This window comes from Onychostoma macrolepis, chromosome 24, assembly GCF_012432095.1.
Source record: "Onychostoma macrolepis isolate SWU-2019 chromosome 24, ASM1243209v1, whole genome shotgun sequence".
NCBI classification, from domain to species: Eukaryota; Metazoa; Chordata; class Actinopteri; order Cypriniformes; family Cyprinidae; genus Onychostoma; species Onychostoma macrolepis.
Window position 1 is genome coordinate 21,187,641 of NC_081178.1, and position 26,441 is coordinate 21,214,081.

Consider the following 26,441-nt stretch of genomic DNA (forward strand, 5'->3'; position numbering starts at 1 on the left):
CACAAACGTAGGTCTACATTTCAGTTTCTCTCCATATTAAACTGGTTAAATGTACATTAATTTAATCGTACCCTGCGATACATGAACAGTGTTGATCCTGCATGTTGTCATCCGCGATCGTGATGACCGACCGTAATATGAGACTTCTCCCGCTTACATTGTGATCTATAAACCCTCGCTTCGAGTTACCCACCGTTTTTATTTTTAAATATTTTATAAATCCCTCCATGGAATATTTAATTCCCATTTGGTGGCCTTCTGTGTCCAAAATTGTGCAAAAACATCGTGGGACAAGGTTTTCACACTTTAGCTGTCATTGTAAAACAGTGAGCAACTCCGTTTGTTTGTCCGAGGGAGCAACAGTAACTAAGGGGGGCGGGGCTTACCGATATGTCAATTAGACCTGCCCCAGGAATGACCTCCTCTGGCACTCAATTATTTATGATGTTTGGGAAAAAGGTGCATGCTCTCTCTAATCCTGCATTTGTCCATCTGGCATATGAAACCATAGAAGCTTCCCAAGGGTCAAGGATGGATGGCATAAGGTCACTGCTTTGAAACAGGCATCAGATCACTCAATATAGGACCTTTGAATGCAGCTACACGAGAATCTCCCAAATGATTGATTGAATGGATTGGCTAGCATTATGTTCACGCATAAAAAGCAAATGTTTACGATGTTTCTTCTGCTTCTCTGAAGGACAGGAACCTCTTGCATTATTAATCGCGCTATAATACGCACCTACACACACTTCTCACCACGTCTTCAAGAACATAAGGCAATTTCTTGGAATATATGTGGGTTTCTACGAAAACTAATCTAGGATCAATAAGCAGATGATCTATGTTCTGACCTTGAGCTGTCTGTCTCATTGATCTCTGCCTTAGTCAGCTTTATGAGTCATGCTTTCGAGCAACAAACCAATAACATCTTGTCCACCAATAATAAAATACATTTATTAGTTATTCTAAACACCACTATTGTACACTTTGTGGTTTAGGCACTTATCAAATGGCACGTCATGAATATGTGCCACTGTCATGTCCCATTACTTTTCTTTAAACGTTGTAACAAGCACAATTTGTTGAGACATATTTATTTGTTACATTATTATATAACATTAAAATTAACCTCCACTTGAAAATTAGCTAAAGACTTAAACACTTTAAACACTTCATTAAATGTCTTGACCTTCTGTATCTAACAGTTAATTATACTGACAATATGACAGTTCTCCCAATCAATCCTTTAGTCAATTAATCACTCAAACAAACAATAAATAAATGTGACATCTAAAGTAAAAATTGATTCTTTGTACTGCATGATGGATAAATTCATTGCATTTTCACAATTTTCTCATTTACACATTATAGTGTTCACTACCTTTGCCAGACTCAAGTATTCAATCATTTTGGCCAAGTTTTTGTTAGAGGGAAAGATCAATCAAATATTTTCTTTAATTCATGGGAAATATTAATTTGTCAATAACTACAAAACGGTCCCAACTTAGGCTAATCTTTACCCATTTTTTGTCAATTGTATTAAATTTATATTCATTCATGAAAAGAAAATGACCCAAATAAGACTGTATTGACAATATAAATAAATAAATAAAACTAAATAGAAAATAAAAATCACCTGCTTTCCTGTATCTACTCCGCTATTATGTAAAAATAAAAACAAGAATTCCAATAATTATACATTTTTTTTGCAATGACTAGCTGAGGTTATCCTTTCACTGGCATTTATTGAAGAAAAGTTCTTCAAGCTCTTCAAGCCATATTTTGTGTCCAATTCATGGAAATGCTAAATTGCAAACTCAAGATGGTGGAACTTCTGAATCATACATCAGCATTTGCACGGAAGCATTTAACGTCAGTTTGAGCAATTCAACGGCGTGATCCGTGGCCTTTGTTACCAAGTGCGTGGAGATTGGTGTGGGGGTGGAGATGAGGAACACGCCAGCTAATGATCATACATGACTGTAATAAATAACAGCATTCAGCTGCATAGAGGGCTTCGGACGTCATATCATCTGCTCGAGCTTTCACAGCCCAGCTGTTGGAGCCACACCGCTCCACGGAAACGGAAGTTCTTTATTAAAGCACATTGTGAAAGTGCTGCCTTGATGAGGCGAGAGAGCTTGAGAGATTGAGTCATGCTATCTCAGCATCACTGCCCGGCATTCATTCCTGAACCTGTTAGAGATGTCCTCAGTGCAGAACATTCGCAGATTTATTTTCAGAAGACATGTACGGAATGGTGGAAGTGATGTTAATTAATAAAAAAATATACTAAAGAGTCCCTTGTTAAAAAGAAGTACAGTGTTACATACTTTTACTTACTACAGAAATAATAAGCTTAAATGTTTTTAGACACTTAACTGCATGTCGATTTCAATTGAACAAAAATGTATTATATTCAATGCAGTTATGAGTCCTTTTTTGACCCACTTATGTAGTATATGTTTGATTTATGGTTAAAAAGTTCTGTAAACTGTACTAAAAAGCATTGATGGGAAGCTAAAACTTTAATGCAATTTCTAAAAACTTTGTGTATTTAAATATAATTGCCATTACACATTTGTAACGAGTTGCAATTTATTTCTGCAAAAATAAAAATATATATAAAAAAATATAAATTTTAAAAACTACAGTCAAAATTATAATAAAGTACTTTACATGTGCTTTAGAATGACTGTCAAAAACTTTTTTAAAGCATTACAAAAGCTTGTCAAAACAATAATATTGTTACGGGGCTGACGAGACGTGAGACGTGTGGATCCATGTGCAAGCTTTTATTGAAGATAGACGTGGTCATAACAGGCAGGGTCAAACAATGGCAGACAGGTATATCAGAGGTAATGCTAAGACTAATCCAAAACGGGCATGGGTCATACGACAGCGAACAGTATCCAAAGGGGCGAGACAGGAGAGGTGATCCAAAACGTCAGCGATAGTCCAGGCAGGGGAAAACACAATCCGACAAAGGCAAGGCAAGACTAGAAAAACTAATGGGGCTCTGTAGGGAAGCGATAATGCATACAATACTCGGCAGTGACGGAAGGAAAGTCCAGGGTTTAAATAAGGTATGTGATCAGTGTGTGTGTAGGATCAGGTGTGTATGTGATTAGTGCAATGAGTGATTGGTGACAGCTGTGATCAGTAATGGATGATGGGAATTGGAGTCCATTGTGATGTGTGGTGTGAAAGTCCATGTGGTGAGCGAGTGACCTCTGGTGGTGAGTGAATGGAAGTACAGACCAGATTCGTGACAAATATGAATTGTACTTTACAGTAAAATGTATAATTTGACATTATTTTTTAAAAAGTATTGAGAAACATAGTCATGAAATTTTAAATGGCATTTTGTTTCATTAATATTATATTATCTGCAAGTACAGTTTTGTTTTTGCTTTTTTTAATAATTACTTTTTTGATATTTTAATTACACTAAATGTGCACATGAAGTACAATTAAGCACACTTTATTTTCACAAAGGGTAACATACCTTTTTTTAGGATACCTGGGAGCACATGAACTTTAAAAAGTGCCAAAACGTAATATGATATTAACATGGTTTTCTCAGCCCGATCTCACGGCAATTCGAACATATTTTACAAGGTGGCTAATTCGCAGGAATTTGTATGACCTCACTCGTACAAATTCATACGATTTTTGCTAAATTGTACGTATTTTACGAGTTGCAAATTCATATGAATTTGTACGAATGACCTATACCTAACCCCGCCCCTAAACCTACCCGTCACTGGGGTTTAGACAAATCGTACAAAATCGTATGAGTGAGGTCGTACGAATTCATACAAATTAGCCACCTCGTAAAATACGTACGAATTGGCCATGAGATAGCGTTGGTTTTCTAGACATTGTACCATAGCATTTTGTATTTCTATGCATAGTAGCTACTACACAGTAAACATTGATAACCTGCAAATGTCAACTGAAAGCACTATTTATAACTGATTTAAGACATAAAAATAGTTTTGTTTTTATAAATGAATGCATATAGGTTCTGTAATGTTTAATAACATATTTGACTTGAATACAAACTTATTTTAGATGGTAACATTTTTTTCAGAGTTTGCAAATGACATTATTTAGTTAGTTAGTTAGTTAGTTTTGTTACATTTTTAAAGTACCTTGAGGTGTCATCAGTCAGTAAAAATATATATATATTTAAAATAGAAATATTGTTTGGTACGGTACTTTTGATTCATTCATCTCAATGGAAATAAAGATCAAGATGACGACACTATTTCGGTTCTCAGCACAGTTTACTGTGGTTGTACTCTACATATTTTGTAGTAAGCCAGGTATTCCATGAATAGAGAAATAATTTGCACAGTGAATACTGCAGATACTGTACAAGTACTATTATTATTACTATTTCTATTCACGTTGTCCCTCTTTTTTGCTGCCTTTGTGTTGTACACTCCCTGTCTGCCACTCTCTGTTTCCTGTGTTCCTCTGCCACTCACGGCTGTTTGTGTGAGTTTTGACTGACAGCACTAATAGGGTTTCTCTGAATTCCACCACATGAGTCTGATGGCATCGGCTGTGTGAATTCCTCGGCCGTCGTGATTGACTGCAGTGTTATCAATCTCAGCCTTGGCACTCTGAGAGTGTGTGTGCGGTTATGTGTTTGGGGGAGAGCATGTGTTCAAACACTCTTTGACAGGTCCACTCCTACTCGGCTTCTTTCTCTTCGTCTTACACAAAGACTCAAAGATGTGCAGAGAAAACGACATGTTACGTAATGTGGTGCTTTCTTTGAGAATGACGAAGAAAAAAGGGGGCTGCAGGGGGGTTGAAACTCACAAAAAAAAGAAAAGAAATGCAAGCGGGAGGCATTAAGATAAATCTTCCAGGACTATTATGTAAAGGTAAATAATAAATGCTTTTTTGGCGTCGGCTTGTGAGTGGATAGAGCCCCTGAAGGGGTGTAATGAAGTGTGTGTGAGTGAATGCCCATGCGAGCTTTGAAGGGGAGTGTGTGTGTTTTTGTGTGGATGTTGCGTGAGGAATGAGGAACACACTGTTCTCAGGTTTACACTCCAGAGGCTAGTGCCACAGACACAGATGAGCCAGACGGCATGACAGTACCTCTCACACAGTTTCACCGGGGAAATGTGTCTTTATTTTCCTGCTTTTAAAGGAATAGTTCACCCAGAAATACTCTCATCATTTATTCAGATTCATCTATTCGTCCTAATATGACTTTCTTTTTCTATCAAATACAAAAGAAGATAGTCTTGGTTGTGTTTAAGTTGTTTTGTGCTGAAAATGTTCTCCTTTTCTTCAGTTTTATTTTCAAATGTACAAGATATTGTGGCCACAACTGTCATGAAAAAAGTGTGCTTGTAGTGTATAACAGATATAAAAATTAAATACCAATATATATTTCGTAACAAAAACTGTATATGCAGATATTCTAGTAATAATGAAATGTGTACTTAAAGAGAGTACAATTTTAGGTTACACTTTATTTTAAGGTGTCCTTGTTACAGTGCAATTATGCATTTAAGTAGGCTACTGAGTAATATTAATTAACTATGTACTTACTATATGGTTAGAGTTAGGATTAGGGTTTGGTTTAGAGTTACTTGCATGTAATTGTGCATAATTTATTGTTATTATAGTAAGTACATGTTGCATGTATAACAAGGACAACCTAAAATAAAGTGTCACCCAATTATATAAATGTATGTACACACTTAAGTACACTTTTAGAAGGTGCACTTTGTAATAACATATGTGACCCTGGACCACAAAACCAGTCTTAAGTGTCAATTTTTCAGAAATTGAGTTTTTTACATCATCTGAACGCTGAATAAATAAGCTTTCCATTTGTTATGATAGGACAATATTTGGCCGAGATACAACTATTTGAAAATCTGGAATCTGAGGGTGCAAAAAAAATCAAAATATTGAGAAAATCGCCTTTAAAGTTGTCCAAATGAATTCTTAGCAATGCATATTACTAATCAAAAGGACATTTTGATATATTTACAGTAGTAAATTTACAAAATATCTTCATGGAATATGATCTTTACTTAATATACTAATGATTTTTGGCATAAAAGAAAAATCAATAATTTTGACCCATACAGTGTATTTTTTGCTATTGGTTTTGTGGTCCAGGGTCACATAGAGTTAAAATTTGGTAGCACTTTATTTTAAGGTGTCCTTGTTACATGTTACATGTACTTACTATTATAAAAACAGTAAATTATGCATAATTACATGCAAGTCACCCTAAGCCAAACTCTATTCATATAGTACGTACATGTCGTTAATTGTACGTAAGTGTGTTAATGTGTACTTTTGCACAAGGGGAATTAAGAATTTGTTACCTTCTTTTAGTTAAATCGTGATCATGTTTTACAGATTTGTTTGCGTGTTGTGTAAGTAAATCAACATCTAAGGTATTTCATTAAAAATTCTGTTTAGCAAACTGATCATAACTGCAGCGCACATTTAGAATAAATACAGCATTATCATCCATTACTGCAGTTTAATTTATAAAATATCATAATCTATATGATATATGATATATATATATGATATATGATATGCGTTGTAAGCATATATTGTAAAAACAATAAAGCACTTGAGACCCTGTTGTATTGTGAAAAATACTTTAGCTGTAACTATATTCATAAGAATGGCCTTATTGCATAATTTAAATGTTGCTAATAGCCTTCATAACAATTTTACGTACTTAAAATCCGATGCAACCTTTCACTCATATTACCTACCCCCCATCTTCCTCAACAAGCAGGAATATCATCGTGATTCCCAGCACTTAGCATTGATTATTAATGGAGAGTTTAAAAACAAGGGAATGAAAGAGAGAGGTCAGTTTTATATGCACTGGCATTTGCTCTGGTTTGCTGAGGAGGGAACGGGCAGTCGGGTGGCTCTCATGGCAACTGGGCCTGTAGACCTATACACTGTAAAAAAAAAAAATATAAAAACGTTGAGCCAACTTAAAGTTTTAAGGCAACCAGCTTCAGCAGATTTTTGAGTTTGCTCAACTTATTTTTGTGGGAGATTCTCAAATTTTTGTTGTATAAACTTAAAACGACAAGTTGAGAAAACTCAAAAATCTGCTGAAGCTGGTTGCTTTAAAATTTTAAGTTGGCTCAACTTTTTTTTTTTTTTTACAGTGTAGTATGGATTTGTTTGTTTATTTTTATTTATTTAAGATGACATTCTGATGTTGTGGTAATGTCACATGAGCACATATAACATAATATCCACATTTACATATTAACATATTCAGTATTCACCCTCTATACTATGAATCTTGAGATCATCTGAAATTAGATCAATTATGGCATGTTCAATACAAGTTAAGATCAATAAACAGAAGAACTGTCATGTTAATTATTACAAATTGATTAACATTAATTATTAAAATGTTTCAAAATGATGAGTAAACAATATGCATAATACTAAACGTTTCTGTGAAATCCAATTTTTGTTGCCATGAAAACCTTAAAATGACCCTAAAATGATGAGAACAATTTTACAGCTCAAATAATACACAGGATTTAAATGAAGAATTAATGTAACTGCTTTTATAAAATTACAAGCCTTACATTTCTGTGAATGCATCTCCTCTTCCATTGTAATTGCCTTAAAGGGACGAGTCTGTTTTTTTTTTTTTTTTTGATAATTATGCCACAAATTCTCTTCATTACTTAGCTTAACTTAATTATTTAAAGAATATATTTTTACTTGCAATTTAATTTAGTAAATTAACTAAATTACCACATGGCTATTAAAATATAAAAAAATATCTATTTGAATTTATGATATATTCTATATTAATACCTTCATTCAGCAAAAACATATTTAACTGAACAGATGAGACAAAGAATTTGTTAAAAAAAAAAAAAAACGTATTTCAAAAAACGCAAACGAACGCAACTAATTGTCATTTCTATTCATATTTCCACAAAAATATTAAGCAGCACATCTGTTTTCAACATTGAAATATTGAAGACTGCTGAAAATTCAGCTTTACCATCAAAAGAATAAATGACGTATTATAAATTGTAATAATGTTTTACAATATTACTGTTTTTACTATATTTTTGATAAAAATAACTGTAGTCTTGGTGATCGTAAGAAACTCAAAAACACAGTAATCTTACTGACCCAAAAGGCTAGTGTATACACTTATTGTAATATAAAATTGCTTGGATATGATTTTGATCAGACCTACGCCCGGTGGTTAGCCAGTCATAACCAGAGATAATTTAGACATAGAAGTCTTATATAGAAGTTGCAGTAGAAACACTGTGTAATTCTGCAGGTTAGGGAAAGGGTGAAAAATGGTTAATGAAAAGCTGAATTATAACCATTTGTGGTGCAAGAAAAAAAAAATCTTTAAAATTCAATGCTATAGTTTTTGTTGAGCCGTTATAGGTCGTTTAGATGCACTGATTCATGAATATGCAGTAACATAAAATTAGTAAGTGCTGACAGTGCATGTGTGTGCTGTATAGCAGGTGTGACCCAAAAGCATGTTTCTCTGATGGATGAGAGCTCTGTCAAATCCCCAAAGACGAGACATGCGTCAGCTGCTCCTCTGTGCACCCCTCTCTCTCTCTCTCTGTCAATAAGATTCAGTTTTTCTGGGAAGAGGGAAGGTCTCGTCATTAAGTTCCTCTCATCACTAATATTTAGAGTGGATGTAAGTGCTCCGGGCAAACTGTGGAAATGTCAGAGCTGTCTCTTTCCTTTTTTCGTTTCGTACTGCCCTGACATTCAGTTAAACCCCTTCACGTCAAGAGTGGAGTTTCAGAGGGTTTTTTAAATGTTGTTTTTGTATTTTTAAGGTGTTAGTGTTACAATAGGTACTGTGATGTGCTGGACATTATATTTCCAATATTTAATAATTATAACTATGTATTCAATATAATTTTCATTAGTGATGTAAAATATATCTTTACCTCTTTGTGTGCCTGGAATATTTTAATCACTATACAGTACTTATTTTGAGTCAACTTGGCAACAGTGAATATTTGGTTGTATATATAGTTCTTTTGATTGAAAAATAAAAAAATCACCATTTTCAGTCATTACAGGGTAAACATACTGTATTTATAATAGTGCTGTCAAGCGATTAATTGTGATTAATCGCAATAAAAGTGTATGTATGTATATATATATATATATATATATATATATATATATATATATATATATATATATATATATATATATATATATATATATGTATGTATGTATGTATATATATATATATACATGTTTTATTTATTTTGGATGCGATTAATCGCGATTAATCGCTTGACAGCACTAATTTATAACAAGATCAAATATCGTGTAAAGGCTGAAAAATATGAAGGTTTAGTGATATAGCTGCACTAACGTGTAGTGTTAGATAACTCAGTGTTTTTTCTCAACCTGGTTACCGTCTGGCTCTCCGTCGTCTCTCGCCACGGCAACTGCGTTTTGTTTGTGTTCTCAAGCCCTCTGAGGAATCAGCCACTTGAAGCGCTGTGTGTTTTGTAACGCTCCGAGTGCGGTGAGACTTCCCTGCAGCATGCAAAATACAGTCTCGCCTCACCGATCCGGGCAACGTCGACTTCCGTCGCCTCCTCTCAGCTTTCCCCCCAAGAGTTGCACCACATCCCTCGTCTGACTCAGAGCTAGTGAGCCAAAATAACCACGTGCCTGCATCTTTTTCCACTGCTGTGGGACGACCATTAATGCCTCTGCTAATCGGATTAACACGAACGGTCCCGAAAGGGGGGTCGTGGCACATCTGCAACACACTGATAATTACGCAGCCTCAGATGTTTGTTCTTCTTTGTCTTTCATGTTTTGGATGGGGCTCTGGTGCTGACACACATCACACACACACAGAGAGGTCAGGTTACATTAATTCTCATTGATCTTTGACTGATGTACGTGTGGATCAACTTTCAACTGGTCATCAATGAAAATCCATTATGCATAGCTGTGAGTGGCATGCAGGAGATGATAGGTAACATTCTTTTTGTTTAATTATTATTATTTTTTTTTCTGTATGTATACTGTGCACAATGTGTGAATTTTCTATATGTATGGAGCGCTTGGATAAGCTACTACTATTTGCAAATATGTGCTGTATACTACCAGAGTACACTTCTGTAATGCATCCCAGAATGCAATTTGCTTTACTTGTGTGAAAACTCAGAGATCCCTGCTAACAAAAATGTGTACTAAGAAAATTGTGCTAACGATCCCATTAAGTTATAAAAACATTATTTATCATTTATTATAAGTTCTCTGAATATTCAAAACATCCTATTTAAATAATAAATAAATAAATAAATAAAAACATTGTTTAAAAACGTTGTGAACGTATGGGAACATTCAATTTTATAATTTTGCAAACATTATGGAAACATTACTTTTAAATGTTCGCTAAACATTCTAAAACAAGTAGTAACTTAAAAACCAACAACATCCAACTAAAAAGTTATATTTTTGTGCATTTTGAGAACATTATTAAAGACCAGATAATGCTGAATGAACATTCTTTTAATGTTACTGGTTGAATGTTTGTTCATAAGTTTGAACAAACTTTCCAGAATGTTAGCAACACGTCTGAGAATGTTCCCTGGTAGCAGAAGTAGTATAGTTTCATCACATGACATTTTTAAATTCTAAGACATTTTTTACACAAAATTGGATTTGAAAGGCAAAATAATTGTTGATTACTTCTCTACATTTCAATATTCCACACGTCCTACTTACACCACTGTATGACGAAAGCAGTGTATCCAATTAGTGTTATATCCAAATATGCAGTATCATGAAAAAGTAGGCAAAAACACTCGGGTGATGTATTACTTCTTGCAAGATTCTTAAGTGCATATCCAATTTATTATTCTATGAGCAACATACAGAAGGCTCATTAGAAAAATATGTTTCTACCTACATTTTTGCAAAAGTCCAAAAATTTACATATACGTTAAAAATTCACTGTTTCCAACTGAAATGAACACTAGAGGCAGTAAAACACCAACAACTTTTATTCCTTTTGAGATAAATTATGATTACAGGGGCCAAATAATGTAAATTACAAAATTACATTGTTCTTTGCACAATGCCATATTAGGACCTCAAAACACTAATACCATCGTGCATGATTTGCAATTTAATACATTATATTACCAGCTACATATGTATGGCTTTTCTGTTGCAGTAAACTTGCTCGGTAGGTCACCTGGTATATCATTGCACTTGTGCAAAGCAATCGAGTACGAGTCCCGTGAAACACACGTCACAATAAAAGAACTTAAGGACTTGTAGAAACTATCTAAAATATCATGGTTGCTTCAGCAAAGGCATTTTTATCTCATGTTTGTTTTTGTTAAAGGGATAGTTCACCCAAAAATTTAAATTCTGTCATTAATTATTCACCCTCATGTTGTTCCGAACCCGTAAGACCTTCGTTCATATTCGGAACACAAATTAAGATATTTTTGTTAAAATCCATGAGCTTTCTGACCCTTCATAGACAGCAAGGGTCCTACCACGTTCAAGGCACAGAAACATAGTAAAAATGGTCCATGTGACATCAGTGGTTCAACCGTAATTTTACAAAGCTATGAGAATACTTTTTGCGTGCAAAGAAAACAAAACTAACGACTTTATTCAACAATTTATTCTCTCCTGGGATAGTCCTCTGCCATTATCAAGGGTCTTATGATGGAGGTTCAGAGAGCTCTCGGATTTCATCAAAAATATCTTAATTTGTGTTCCGAAGATGAAGGTCTAACAGGTTTGGAATGTGATGAGGGTGGGTAATTAATGACAGAATTTTCATTTTGGGGTTTAGGGTAGGGTTTAATGTAGGTGGTGTGTCATTTTCAAACGTGATACAATTTTATCCTTTTAGCACCAAAAAACGGACATTTCATTTCCACACTTGAATAACCAACTAATAAAACAGTGCCATATTCACGTTCATAGCCGCAGGAACGTATATTGAGCAGGGGGGGCTGAGAAATAAAACCTGACTTGGGGGGCTGGGAGGTTGTCACGTGACAAGAGTGATGCGAGTCCGAGACACTATGATCCAAAAGCGCAACTTTTGTTAATAAAAGTTTCATTTGTTTAATATAAGCGAATTTGTCTTTATTGTTCCTGTTTTCATTAATATATATATATATATAATAATAATAAATAAAGCAATGAGCCACAACGCATATGTTTTAAAAGAGAGAAAAGACCTTATGCAACGCAAGTAGGCTATATCTGTCTTATTCATTTTGTTAATAAAAGTTAGATGTTTAATACAGGCCTATGCAAATTTGCCATTGTACTATTTTATGGCTGATGTGTTTTAATTAATAGGCTAATAATGAACAACAAACTATGATCGCTTTGAAGAAAGGGGAAATCCAAAGACTGTTTATTTATTTGTGTTACAATGTGGGTAAAACATATTTCCCTTATTCATGTTGTTAATAAAAGTTGATTAAAAGTGAATTTGTCATTGTACTGTTTTATTGTATAGCCTTTTTTATTATTATTAATAATAATAATAATAATAATAATGAACCAAACTAAGCATTCGTTTGAAGTAAGGGAAAATCCAAAAACCTTTTATTTATTTGTTACAACGTATGTCTTATTCATTCAGTTAATGAAAGTTTTATGTTTAATATAGCTACTTTGTCATTGTAGCATTGCTGATGTTGTGTGTGGGATTATTTTTATTTTTTTAATTAAGAGAAATACTGAATCAACCAACCTTAAGCATTCCTTTTTTTTCTAAGAATAGGAAAGATCTAACGTTAAAGATCAAAATAAGCGCTGCAGATGCGAGAACGCAAGATTGGTTGCTGCTGAGGCTCTATCTTTCTCTGCTGTATCTTTGCAATGTCTGTAGAAATGGTCGTTAATTCTTGATTTGGGTACGGCACAGACATGTTACAGGTAATAATATGATCAAAAAGTGATGGCAACAAACAACTTCCTAAGTCAGTTTAAGTTGAAACGACTTTCACAATCAATTTGATTCAAAATGAGATTGTGCTGCAGCACCCTCAGCACCCCTACTACCCGCGGTAATGTTCACGTTTTTCTGTTTGGAATAAAACTAAACATGATTTATGTGCCATTTACTGAATATAGCATTTTGAAAGTGTCACAAACAGTGCAAGAAGCAGTGTAATAACATTTTGCAGAAATGTCACCACAGGCACGTTTTTCCAATGAGCCTGGGTTGCACAAAGGTAACGAGAGAAGTCGCTAGATTCATAAATTAATATTTATAGAAATGACCAACTTACATGACATAATACTGTAGGTCACATGACAATGACAACATGGAAAATGTACTGTAGTATATACTGTTTGTATTCATTTTTATTAAACGTATAAAATCGATGATCATCATTAAATCCTGCACACGCTTTGATAGAATGCAAATTTTACACTGCTGGACTATATTATGTGACAACATTGTACCATACTATTGTTTCAACCGTGTATTGTTGCAGCTTGTGTACTGTTCAATATGCAATTTGAATATGTTTAAAGTATGTAGTAGGTAGTTTATATAACATGATATACACTATGCAATAATTCAATTCTGAGTCTTTAATTGTAATAAAGCGGTTTCCAAAAAACACACTGCATACTCAAAATAAACTTTCAGTACACAGATGTAGACTAGCCCAATGTGTTGCTAGTGTGTTGTCTAGCAAGATACAAACTTCTATCTGAAGTACTTTTTTCTGTCTGGCAGATACAAACTTCACTGCTGAAGGGGGCGATAGAGTTACTTTCAAATTTCTGTGTCACTACATCGAATGCGTTATTCAAGTTATTATACCCGTTGACAGTTTAACTAACTTTCACTTGCTCAGCAAGATTCTCTTCAAACTGCTACTTCACATTAGCTGACCTGAAATAGGAAACTGAATGTAGAAGATGACAGTTTATGCTAATGCTCATCCTAGCTTCCCTTTGCAACAATGCTGAGATGCTGTGCATACTTGCATTGCGTTTTGACACATTACAGGCCTTTGAAACACTGCGGTTCTAGTCACTCCTGTAGCACATTATAGATATTGCTGACAGGGTACAGGTTTCAACAGTGATGTGACTTTAGTTGAGATGAATATTATGCTGACAATGAAGTTGTTTTTGAGAGGAGTGCTGTTTACTCTGCATCAGATATTTATGAGGAGGTGTAAAGTGTTAGTTTTGCATGGTTTGTCAGTGACTGGTTAAAACTGTTGAGAGTTCTGCTGGAGGTGTGTGGTACTCCCAGTTCTAATTAAGAGCTGGCCGACTGGATGCTCCCCTGACAAGCACAACACACACACACTTCTGCCAAAGGATCTTAGGCAGCTATTACACACACACACACACACACACACACACACACTACATCTTAAACACATTCCTGCCCCACTGGATGTTAAAATTGCATTTAAAGGGGTCATTACATTTATCTGAGTTTAGCTTTCCACATCCATTCTCCACCCTCTCTCTGACCCTGACAATTGTGCAGTCATTTTTGTCACTGTGCCTTTAAGAGACATCCCTTTTTTATGTTGGCACCCTAAACGCTTGCAGTCCTTCCCCAAGTGCACACTTTGGTGACACAGAGTAATGACCATTTATCACAGTAATATACACATAAAGAGTGTTGTGGAAAGTTACTTTTAAAAAAAAAGTAATGCATTACAGTATTGTGTTACTTAGATACTTTTTTATGGAAAGTAATGTGTTACGTTAATTGTGTGTCACTTTTTCTCATCTGGGCTGGGCTTACTTGTTTGTTTTTAATGTAAAAATGTAAAAAAATATTTTGAACAAATGTAAAAACCCTTTTACACCTTAAGTGAAATGAATAAGTAAATTCATTTAAATAAAAATAAGTAAATGAATGTAAATTCATGTCAAACAAACCTTTCAGCTGTGCTGCTATTTTGGATTGCATAAAGAATAGGATGCAGAAGAAGAAAGTTCAACACTCTTAACCAATGAAAAAAAAAAAAACTATATATATTTTTTTTCTAACGTCATTTTTGCTTTTTAGTATGGTTCAATTGGTTCATCGAAGGTCAGCGGTCAGCAGTCAGCAGTCAGCAACAAAGACATTAGATATTACAATGGTAATAATACTTAAAGTATGTTTATTTATTTATTTTTTACCTTTAATTATTGCAGATTTGCATCATATTCTGAGTTAGCATTTCACTGTTTTTATTTATTTTGAGGAATACTGAATCTGTTTTTGTGCAAGTGAGATGAGAAATGCATGTTCACATTTAGTCTAGAAGTACAGTAACCATAACCATCATGTTTACACAGTGCCTCTGCACTTCCGATTTCTCTCAACATGCGGACAAGAGAGCTGTCAGTCAGTATATGGGACAACAAAGTAACTGGCATTACTTATTTGAAAAAGTAACTCTGATATTTTCTTGTAAATTAAAAAGTAATATGTTATTTTAATAGTTACTTAAAAAGTAATCTGATTACATAACTTGTGTTACTTATATTGCGTTTCCCCCAACACTGGCAAGGTCAGGTTTGTCTGGTTAGCATTATCAGTTGGCACCTGCTGGTAGATGCCATAACTACACCATTCTGGTGCACCAGTCCAGGGCTGCAAAACATCGTAAGCCCAAGTATATTGTAAAGACCATTGGTGATAATAGTTTATTTTATAATGTTCTTGGGAAGCAGCACAGGTATGTTATACCTCTTTGTATGGTATTGATAGAAATACTTCAGCTAAAATAATGTTTTTTAAAATAATGTCTAAGTTAATACTTGTTCAAAACAATCACTTTAGCAAAGTTTGTACTATTTTCTGCTTATTTTGAAAAAATTAAATAATTAATTTTTGTTCAATAAATATACTGTCATTAAAATGTGTTAATATAAAAAATATATTTTAAAATACAGAAACAAAATCATTTAATAAGTAAAGATTCTGAAAGTATTGAAGGAGGTCCAATAATAATTAAATATACATTTACAGTAGTAACAACAAATTATATTTTATTATATGATATGATTAATATCGAGTTTTTGATGGTTTCATTCTAAACATGGTGATTATCTCTAATATGGACACCCAACATAATATATGATATTTACCATCTGAATCTAACCATGTCATGTCAACAAGTGGAAAAGTCAGTGATCTATTAATTATCATGTTAATTACTGTGCGCCTTTAGCCCCAACAGCAGGGGTGCTTTTTACCCCAAATACCGTAATTTTTACATATTCTTTTGTTATTTAAAACTGTTGCTTTAATTATCTTAAACAAAATTTAAAATCATAAAGAAGACCTTTGTCTCAAAATATATGTATTAATTTTAGCGATTCTCATTTGCTACGTAAATCTACAGCATTTTAAAAAACATATAATATAGATCAAGTAAGCACAGAATCAAAACACAGAGGCTGGTGACACGAGTAAATGCAATGGAAAAACTTGAGATCAAAGCAGCTACAATAACACAATGCTTTTAGAATTACTTCCATGTATTTTATTTAAGAGTTAATAAATGGTCTTCGTATGTTTTTTATGTTGTCTATAAAAACAGTAATCTGTGAAAGGGCAATTGAATGTCTATAACTGAAGGATTCAAACTGCCAAACCACTCAGTCAAAGGTTATTCTGGTTTCTTTTCACACACAAAAAAATAAATTAATTAAAAATTAAATTACAAATGTATCTTCTGTAGACCATCTACATGTCTGTTTTGCGTGTTGTACGTTTTGGTGGTAAGACTAGTAGTTGAATAGTTGTCTTTATCTTATCTAATTTCAATTGGATAAAATATAGTCTCACTCTTAAATGAGCTACCAAAACAGCTTCTCATGTTGACTTTAAATAGCAGAATAAATATTTGATGATGTGCAACTTCACTATTCGATCATGTCAGCCTCTAAGATTTGTGTGGTAGCTGTAGAAGTGTGTTAGAGAGCTGTGGGGGTCTGCAGGAGTCCCCCTACGGATGTGCCTCTGTGTCTGTCATTAGTTTTCCTCAACTTAATTAAGACAGAAGAGTCCGTGCTGGAGCAATTCATCCGCTCGGAATCATTTTTCCATAATCAATCCAATAATAGAGCTTCCTGAGAAGTGAGCAGACTGTTGTTATTAGATTACACACAGAGCGTCGCATCGCTGTTTGCACATAGAGAGACTGAGCAGCGCACGGGGGACAGAGGGGGGCGGCACAGCTGTGAGATTCTGCTTCAATTACAGTTCACCTTTAGTGTCTCTCTCTCTCTCTCTTTCTCTCTGTGGATGCAACGGAACTGTGGTGATGTGCTGGAATTCTCAGTTAGATTCCTTGGCATCTGACGGGTTTGTTTGGAGAACTATGACAGATAAGGATGATGGATGGAAAGATCAATGAAAGCACACATCACTGACACATCATAGAGATTCTTTGCATTTTGTAATAGGTTTAAGGCTTGATGTAAGTTTGGATGGAGCTATGAGCAAAGAAATGAAAAGTGAATTTCTGATTTATGCACCTCCAGGTGTCCTCAGGAGAAAAAAAAAAAAAAAAAGCTGCTGATAGGATGTTAGTTGTCCATTAGTTCCTTATACAAATGCAACAATAAAAAGATGTTTAAGTGTGTCATTTTTGTTTGTTTGTTTATTTATTTGTCAATTAATGGGTGTAAATTTTGTGTTATTTAAGTATAATCAATTCAAAATAAATTAATAAAATAATTTAATTTAATTAAAAAATGCATTGAAATTTGAAAGCTGGATGAAGCATAACAAAATAATATAATGTGTTGCTCATGGCGCAATATGCTAAAAAAACAGTGAGAAAAAGGTTGCAGACATTATTATATACAGGGCTTTTATTTTGTACATATATAATAATATTTGCTGGGCTTTTCTCAGCAAATATTATTAGCCTATATATAGCGATTAATGTAAGGGGTCATATGATGTGATTTCAAGTTTTCCTTTCTCTTTGGAGTGTTACAAGCTGATTGTGCATAGATAAGATCCCTGAAGTTGCAAAGACTAAAGTCTCAAAACCAAAGAGATATTCTTTATAAAAGTTAAGACTCTGCCATGCCCCCCTAAAACGGCTCGAGTGCTTGTGGTGTTCAGCCAATCACAATGCAATGTGCCAGTTGGCCAATCAGAACATACTGCGCTTGTTGGAAGGAGGGACTTTGTAGAAAAAGAAGCGTTTGAGAGAGGCGGGGCATAGAGGACCTACAATAATGTACAGTATTTGAAAAATAATGTGTTTTTTGAACATTAAAGCATGTCAACATATTCTGATACACCAAATACACAAAATAATGATCTTTAAAAAAGCATCATATGTGTCTTTAATGTGCATATGTAATTAATTTGATTTTTTAGTTTCTTCTATCACAGCTTATTAAACTGTGATTATTTAGTTATGGCGTTCTTTTATGGTAACAGCTAGACTATATATTTCCTTGCTTACTCTTTTTCTAGTGGTTTATAATTTATAAAATAAAACAACTTTTTTCATCCTGTGACCATCAGTCAAGGACAAAACAGTAGGGGTCTCATATCAAACATCCTCTTATCCGAATAAATAGATATCCAGATATTAAAATAAATGCATATTCCATTTAAGTGCTTATTAATCGTCTTCTAGGTGGTGATTCTGTACTTCCAGCCGAGTGTTTTCCGCTGTATCCTACTGCGATGGGTTCGTCTGCTCGGATTTGCCACTGTCTATGGAACGGTCACCCTCAAACTCTACAGGTAAGACATTTATTACATTATAAAAGATGAGTCACTCTTCCAGATACCTGTAGTACTTGCAGTATTGTTGTTATTTTGGTCACAGTCTTAGTTATAATGAATTATTTTGATTGATAAAAATCTTAATCCTAGGAATGGCTAGAATGAGATATTGAGAATGACTTATGTGAGCGGAGAATGACACACTGCAGTCCGTGATAGTTTTGAGATTGATGCCTCTGCAAAATAGATAAGCTGCTTCAGACAAACACACACACACACACACACACAAATACGCTTGCACCTGTTCACACAATAACACACACATACGCTGTATGACTCACAGACCACAATGTTATTAAATGTCACAACTTGCACTTTCCTAATATGGCCGATGAGGTGGAACCTGCTGAGATCTTTGCCATTTCAGAATCAACCCTGAAAAAAACAATAAGGCTGGATGGGTGTCAGGTAGCAGATTGGATAGTGGGCGAGAGAGCCAAAGGCTGGGCTACAGAGACCGAACAGTCAGCTAGATTATATCTGTTCCTCAAGGGCTTTAACCATTACTAAAATTTTACACACACTATTGTATTACAAAACTGTTCATTTTAAATTGTGAATGCTTCTTAGTATTAAATAAATAAACATATATATATATATATATATATATATATATACAGTCATAGCCAAAAGTATTGGTAAATTTGATCAAAGAAGACTCTGAAAATAAACCTACATTATTAACCCTTTTGATCTTTTATTTAAAAAATCACAAAAATCACAAAAATCTAAGCTTTTATTGAACTAAAACAATTGAAAATGCGGGAAAATCTCATTATGAAATTAATGTTCTTCTCAAATACACGGACACAATTATTGGTACCTCTAGAAATTCTTATAAGTAAAATATCTCTGAAGTATATTCCCATTCATATTTACAATTTTGAGCACACCAGCGTAATTATTAACATGAAATTATCCAGACATGGCTTCCTGTTTCACAGAAACATAAATAGGAGGGAAAACAAAGGACAAATTCCCTTATTCATCCATCACAATGAAAAAAAAAACCAAATAATCTAGTTCTGATGTGCGGCAATAGATAATTGAGCTTCACAAATTAGTGAAGTGGCTTTAAGAAAAGAACTAGAGAAGTGAAAATTCCCATTTCCAACATCGGGGCAATAATTAAGAATTTCGAATCAACATAAAATGATACGAAACTGCCCGGAAGAGGACATGTGTCTATATCATCCTAATGCACGGTGAGAAGGAGAGTTTGTGTGGCTGAAGACTCTCCAAGGACCACAGCTGGAGAACTGCAGAAAATAGTTGAGTCTCGGGGTCAGAAAACCTTAAAACAATTGTCAAACAGCACCTACATCACCACATGTTGTTTGGGAGGGTTTCAAAAAATTTTTCCTAGCTCATCCAAAAACAAACTCCTGTATATTTAGTTGTCAGACACGACTGGAACTTCAAATGGGACTGGCTTCTATGGTCAGATGAAACTAAAAAATTAGTTTTTTAGCAGCAAACACTCAAGATGGGTTTGGTGAACACAGGGATAAAAAGTACCCCATGTGTACAATGAAATATACTGCTGTATTTTTGATGTTGTGGGCCTATATTTCTGCTGGAGGTCCTGGACAACTTGTTTAGACACACAGCATCACTTATTCTATCAAATGCCAACAGATAAAAGAAAAGTGCAGGAGGAAATTGGAGAATAGCCTGCTACAAGACCGGTAGCCCATTGTTGGAAGGCAATACAGACTATGCTAATGAGCTTAATCTTTTCTTTAATAGATTTGATGTGAAGTCTCAAATGCTCTCCTCCTACAACTTCTCTACACATTCACCAGTCCACCCCATGTAGTTGCTACTATGCCAGATTCCTCTGGAACCATCATCATCTCAGAGGATCAAGTAAGAAGGGAATTGAGTAGGCTTAGCCCCACAAAGGCTGTGGGCCCTGATGGAATCAGTCCAAGAATACTGAAAGCCTGTGCCCCGCAACTTTGTGGTGTGTTACAATATATTTTTAATCTGAGACTACATCTGGAGAGGGTTCAGTGGTATGGAAAACATCTTGTTTAGTGCCGGTAGCAAAAGTATCACAGCCCTGTGCCCCCAATGACTACGGGCCTGTAGCGCTGACCTCTCACCTAATGAAAGTCTTTGTGAGACTGATCCTCAGATCCATTCGGCCCCTTGTCAAACCCTTCCTTGATCTGTTACAGTTTGCCTACCAGTCTCAACTTGGAGTGGATGATGCTATTGTCCACCTGCTCCATCGAACCTATACTCACTTTGAGAAACCGAGGAGCTCTGTGAGGTTTATGTTTTTTGACTTCTCTAGTGGTTTTAATACCATCAGGCCCACTTTATTGGAGGAGAAGTTGAAGAACATGTAGGCGTACACTCCTTTGGTCTCTTGGATTATGGACTACCTTACTGGCCGCCCCCAATACGTCCGCATACAGAATGGTGTGTGAATGGTGTGCGACACTGTGATCTGCAGCACCGGTGTTCCTCAGGGGACAGTTCTTTCTCCCTTTCTCTTCACCCTGTATACATCTGATTTTACTTACAACTCTGAATTCTGCCATCTCCATAAGTTCTCTGATGACTCTGTGGTTGTAGGATGTATTCAGGGAGGTGATACCTCAGAGTATCAGACGGTAGTGGACAACTTTGTTACCTGGTGTGAGCTAAACAACCTACAGCTCAATGTCAGGAAAACAAAGGAACTTGTTGTGGACTTTAAGAAATCTAGGACCCCTGTCACTCCTTTGTTTGTCCAGGGTGAGGAGGCGGAGATTGTTGCAGATTACAAATACCTGCGAGTCCATATAGATAACAAACTGGACTGGTCATTCAATTCAACAGCACTTTTCAAGAAAGGTCAGAGCAGGCTGTATTTTCTGAGGAGGCTCAAGTCTTTTAACATCTGCAACACCATGCTGCGGATGTTCTATGAGTCTGTAGTGTCTAGTGTCTTTTTCTATGCGGTGGTCTGTTGGGGAAGTAGTATGAAGGTGGCAGACAGAAATAAACTGGACAAATTAATCAGGAGGGCTGGCTCTGCACTTGGCATGGAGCTGGACCCTGTTCACGTTGTGGCTGAGAGACGGATGCTGTCAAAATTTTACTAAATCCTGGACAATCCCTCTCACCCACTACACAATGTGCTGGTCGACCAGAGGAGCACATTCAGCCTGAGAGTGATCGCTGTCAAGTGTTCCACGGAGCGCTTTAGAAGATCTTTTATCCCTGTGGCCATTAGCCTGTACAACTCCTCTTTATAAGTGCTGGGTCATTCATGAGTAATGTATGTGCAATACATGTTCTTTTCATGTGCAATAAGGGACTTTTATGTGCAATATAAATGTATTATTATTGTTGCTGCTTATTTATTGTCAGTGCTGAGATTGGTGTGCAGTACATACTGTATAACTGCTGTGCTTAATTGCCGTTACCACGCTGGATCATGATCAGCATTTGTCGTTCCATTGTGCCTCAGTTAACTTCATATTTGATTCATATTTCGATCTATTATTACTACAATTTATTTATTTATTCTTTCTTTTTTTGAGAGTAATTGTAATATGGCAAGTAATTTCCCTCTGGGATTAATAAAGTTTTTTGAATCTTGAATCTTGAATAAAAAATAAAAAAGTGACTGACTCTGTTAGAAATCTTATAATGGGCCATGTTTGGATCTTCATCAACACAAAAATGGGTCACTGAGCACAAAACCAAGCTTCTGCTATGGCCATTCCAGTCCTCTGACCTGAACCCTGCAGAAAATGAGTGGGGTGAGCTGAAGAGAAGAAGCACCAACATGGAGCTGGGAATCTAAAGGGTCTGGAGTGATTCTGGATGAAGGAATGGTCTCTGATCTCTTGTCAGGTGTTCTCTAACCTCATCAGGCATTATAGGAGAACATTTAGAGCTGTTAAACTGGCAAATGGAGGTTTCAAAAAGTATTGAATAAAAGGGTACCGCTAATTGTGGCCAATGTTTATTAGAGAAAAATATAAGAGAAAAATTTCCCCCCATTTAAAATTCTTATTCTCCAATGAAAGGTTAGATTTTTGTGATTTTTTAAAATAAAAGATTAAAAGGATTAACAATGCAGATTAATTTTCACAGCCTTTTTTGATCATATTTACCAAGGGTGCCAATACTGTATGTCATGACTGTATATATATATATATATATATATATGTGTGTGTGTGTGTGTGTGTGTGTGTTTGTTAGTACCTTCTTTTTCTATTCAGGTGGGGACTTAAACCTGAATACACAAAGACTCATAGGGACTCGTGTCACGGTGAGGACCTAAATTGAGGTCCCCACGGGTAAACAAGCTAATAAATCACAAAGAATGACGTTTTTTGAAAATCTAAAAAGGCAGAAAGTTTCCTGTAAGGGGTAGGTTTAGGTGTAGGGTTGGTGTAGGGCAATAGAATATATGGTCTGTACAGTAGAAAAAGCATTACGCCTATGGAGAGTCCCCACAAGGATAGCAAACCAGACGTGTGTGTGTGTGTGTGTGTGTGTGTGTGTGTGTGTGTGACAAAAAAAAAATTTTTTCCCTAAAATCTATTTTTAACTAACTTTTTTTATAAACACTATTATGCAATTTAAATATTCTGAACTGCATGACTTTGTATATCATTGTGAAAATGAGATATCCTCAGTTGTATTGAATGTGCTTGTACTTAATTGTAATTCCAAAATTATGTTTAAAGTAGTGCTGTCAATCGATTAAAAAATGGAATCGCGTTAATCACAGTCATGGACTGCAATTAATCATGATTAATCACAAATTTAAAATACTAGGATTTACCTGTAAATGTGTTGAAATAAAGAAATGCATGACAAACTAGTTTAAGGAAACAAAACCTGTCACACTTCCGCCAGGTATGAGACATAATCCTTATTATTATTTTATCATTATTCTTTTGTTTTTATTTAGCCATTATCAGCCTTTAAACTGGCAATAAAAAGTTTACCAAGCCACATCGCTTCAATCCCAGTACACATTTACCCAACTATTATCAAAAGTATTTCTAAATAAATACAACAAGACATTTTCTTGCGACCTTACGTGAAGTATTATGACAAAATGCATTATGAAGAATTGAACCTGTTCTGCAGGTGCATTAGAGCTAATATTAGCATCATGCTTTATAAGACAATTTATGAGATTAATAGTACACTTTTACTCAGAACTCACTTCAAACCACCATCGAGTGTTTGTAATAACTTCCTTTTGCGATCATATGTGGAATTTGGTCGTTTACTGTTGTTAAAATATGTTTATAGCCTTTTATATCGCTGCACAAATTAGCATTTCAGATGTACACATTCACCTCAAGAAAATCACATACAAAACATATCTATCGTAATCGTGTGTTTATTATCTTATATAATCTATAGTGGCTGTTGTCATGTTTATTTCTTCTGTGTAAAAGCCTTAACACATGCTCTGGCTGAAACTCACGTTATTTGTGATGTTACAACCGCCTCTCCGTTCTTAAGTTGCCAGGGATACATTCCAAGTATAATACACATTAGTAAAAGGATCTATTTTAATTTGTATTTGTCTATCTATACACTTTGGGCAGCCGCGGTACATTATAAAAGTAGCCCAAAAAACCGCAACCCACGGCTCTGTAATATTTCCCGCGACTATATATTCAAAATAGCCCACTTGCCGCTAACCTGGCAACACTGGTTCGCTGTACCATCATCACACAATGATAGATGACCTTCCGCGCTGCGATGACGGCAAGAAGTTGGGGTCAAACCTTATCAAACGATTAATTTGCGTTAAAAAATATTAACGCTTTAAAAAAAAATTATTAAACGCATGCGTTAACGTGTTAACGCTGACATCCCTAGTTTAAAGTTAACATATTTTAAATGTACTACATTTCCACTTCATCATTACATGTGTATAGAGCTGCACGATTCTCGATAAATTGAGAATCACGATTTTTATGTTTCAAATAACGATTCTCCTATGATTCTGAACTATGCAAAATAACATGTAATTTGCTAGAGGCTGTAACAAAATATTAATTGCTGCAGTCTATTTCAAAATGTTTAATTAATTTCAAAATGTTTGATTTAGCTGCTGTGAAACCCTTTTAAGCACAGTTAAAGTTTGTATTATCCCTAATTTCCAATTAAGGTAAGCATCCTATGAAGTGTCCGAGCTGTATGTTCTACGACTAGTTCGTCAGGGGTAAAGTACGTTTTAAAAAGATTCAGTACATCGTTAAGCTACACGCCAAAATGTCTACTTAAAATCGTTGTGAGAAAACAAATAACCGGAGGTACTTAGACCAAAATGACCACAATATATTACAATTTACTGAATGGTTTGGACAACAAAAGTAGAAAATGAACAGTGGACAGCCTGTGTGGCGGGTTCTGATGATCTGGCCTGCAGAAGAATAGGATGAAGGAGAATTTTGCACAGAACATGCACAGAAGGAAATGTGGGGTAGATGGTATGATATATGCTGGAAATGCCAAAAGACTTAATGACATTTGTAATTAGGCAACAGAAATGAATGACTTCTGTTCAGATCTGGACAGAAATGGGATGATATGTCACTAGGGTGAAAATTAACACATTGCTTAGATAATTTTTTTACTAGACACTCATTAAAGGGGTGTAGATGACACTTAATGTGACATAGACAAATAGTGATTATAAGAGGACTGTATGCTATGGCCATTTATAAGTTCGTTTGATGAGATAGACTTTGAAATCAAAAATTGGTCCACATCCAAATAGAAGAATGTATATAATACGTCAAATGAAATATGATTTCTTAATGCACACTGATGTGTAATACTTCAGTTATATTAAAACTTTAACAAAATATTCTAATATCGCCACTTTTCCAGATTCAATCCCATGTCATTTCCAATATGGAAGTGGTAATGATACAATGGTTGTTGCCACTGTTTTCCAGGGTTCTTAAGGTGTTCCTGTCACGTACAGCCCAAAGGATCCCCTACATGACCAGCTGGAGAGTGTTACGTCTTCTGTGTGTCATCCTGCTGATTGTGTTATGGTTCGCAATAGCCTGGACCGCCGCCGTTTGTCAGAATCCAAACAGAAATCTCGCCCTCATCAGTGTGGGCTTCACCACTGATGGGCTACAGTTCAGCATGTGTCTGTTGGACCGCTGGGACTACATGATAGCTGTGGGTGAGTGAATCTGTTACCTAAGAGTTTCCTGTATGAGTATTTGGCATTTTAATGAGCACGGGCTGGAATAAATTACATTTGTAACAGTCTAGATGAAATGTTCCCAAATGTGGATACTTTTTTAATGAAAGAAAATACAAATAATCTTTTCAAGGCACTGCTTAAAGGTGCCATAGAATATTTTAAATTGTTCTCTGATATCTACATAGAAGGTATGTGGCTTAGGTAAGGGCAAAAATTTTCCAGAAATGGGTTTACATGTGCATTTACAACCCTAGGATTTCTCCCTATAATGAAACGGTCTGTTATTGGCTTATTGGAAGGGTCATGAATAATAATGTTGAGCTCTGCTCTGATTGGCTGTTTCACAGTGCGGCTCATTTCATTAGCTCACAGGAAGGAAACACAGGGAGGAAAATA

General features: G+C 35.2%; 1 protein-coding gene across 2 annotated transcripts in view; it reads left to right on the top strand.

Annotated features, from left to right (window-relative positions):
• The window catches only part of gpr158a (G protein-coupled receptor 158a), a 119,210-nt gene that overhangs the window by 84,687 nt on the left and 8,082 nt on the right, over positions 1-26,441 (top strand). For both annotated transcript variants that reach the window (XM_058764620.1, XM_058764621.1), the window contains exons 6-7: positions 18,693-18,802; positions 25,783-26,021. In XM_058764620.1, the coding sequence (XP_058620603.1) occupies positions 18,693-18,802; positions 25,783-26,021 (349 nt within the window). The remainder of the gene's footprint in view (positions 1-18,692; positions 18,803-25,782; positions 26,022-26,441) is intronic.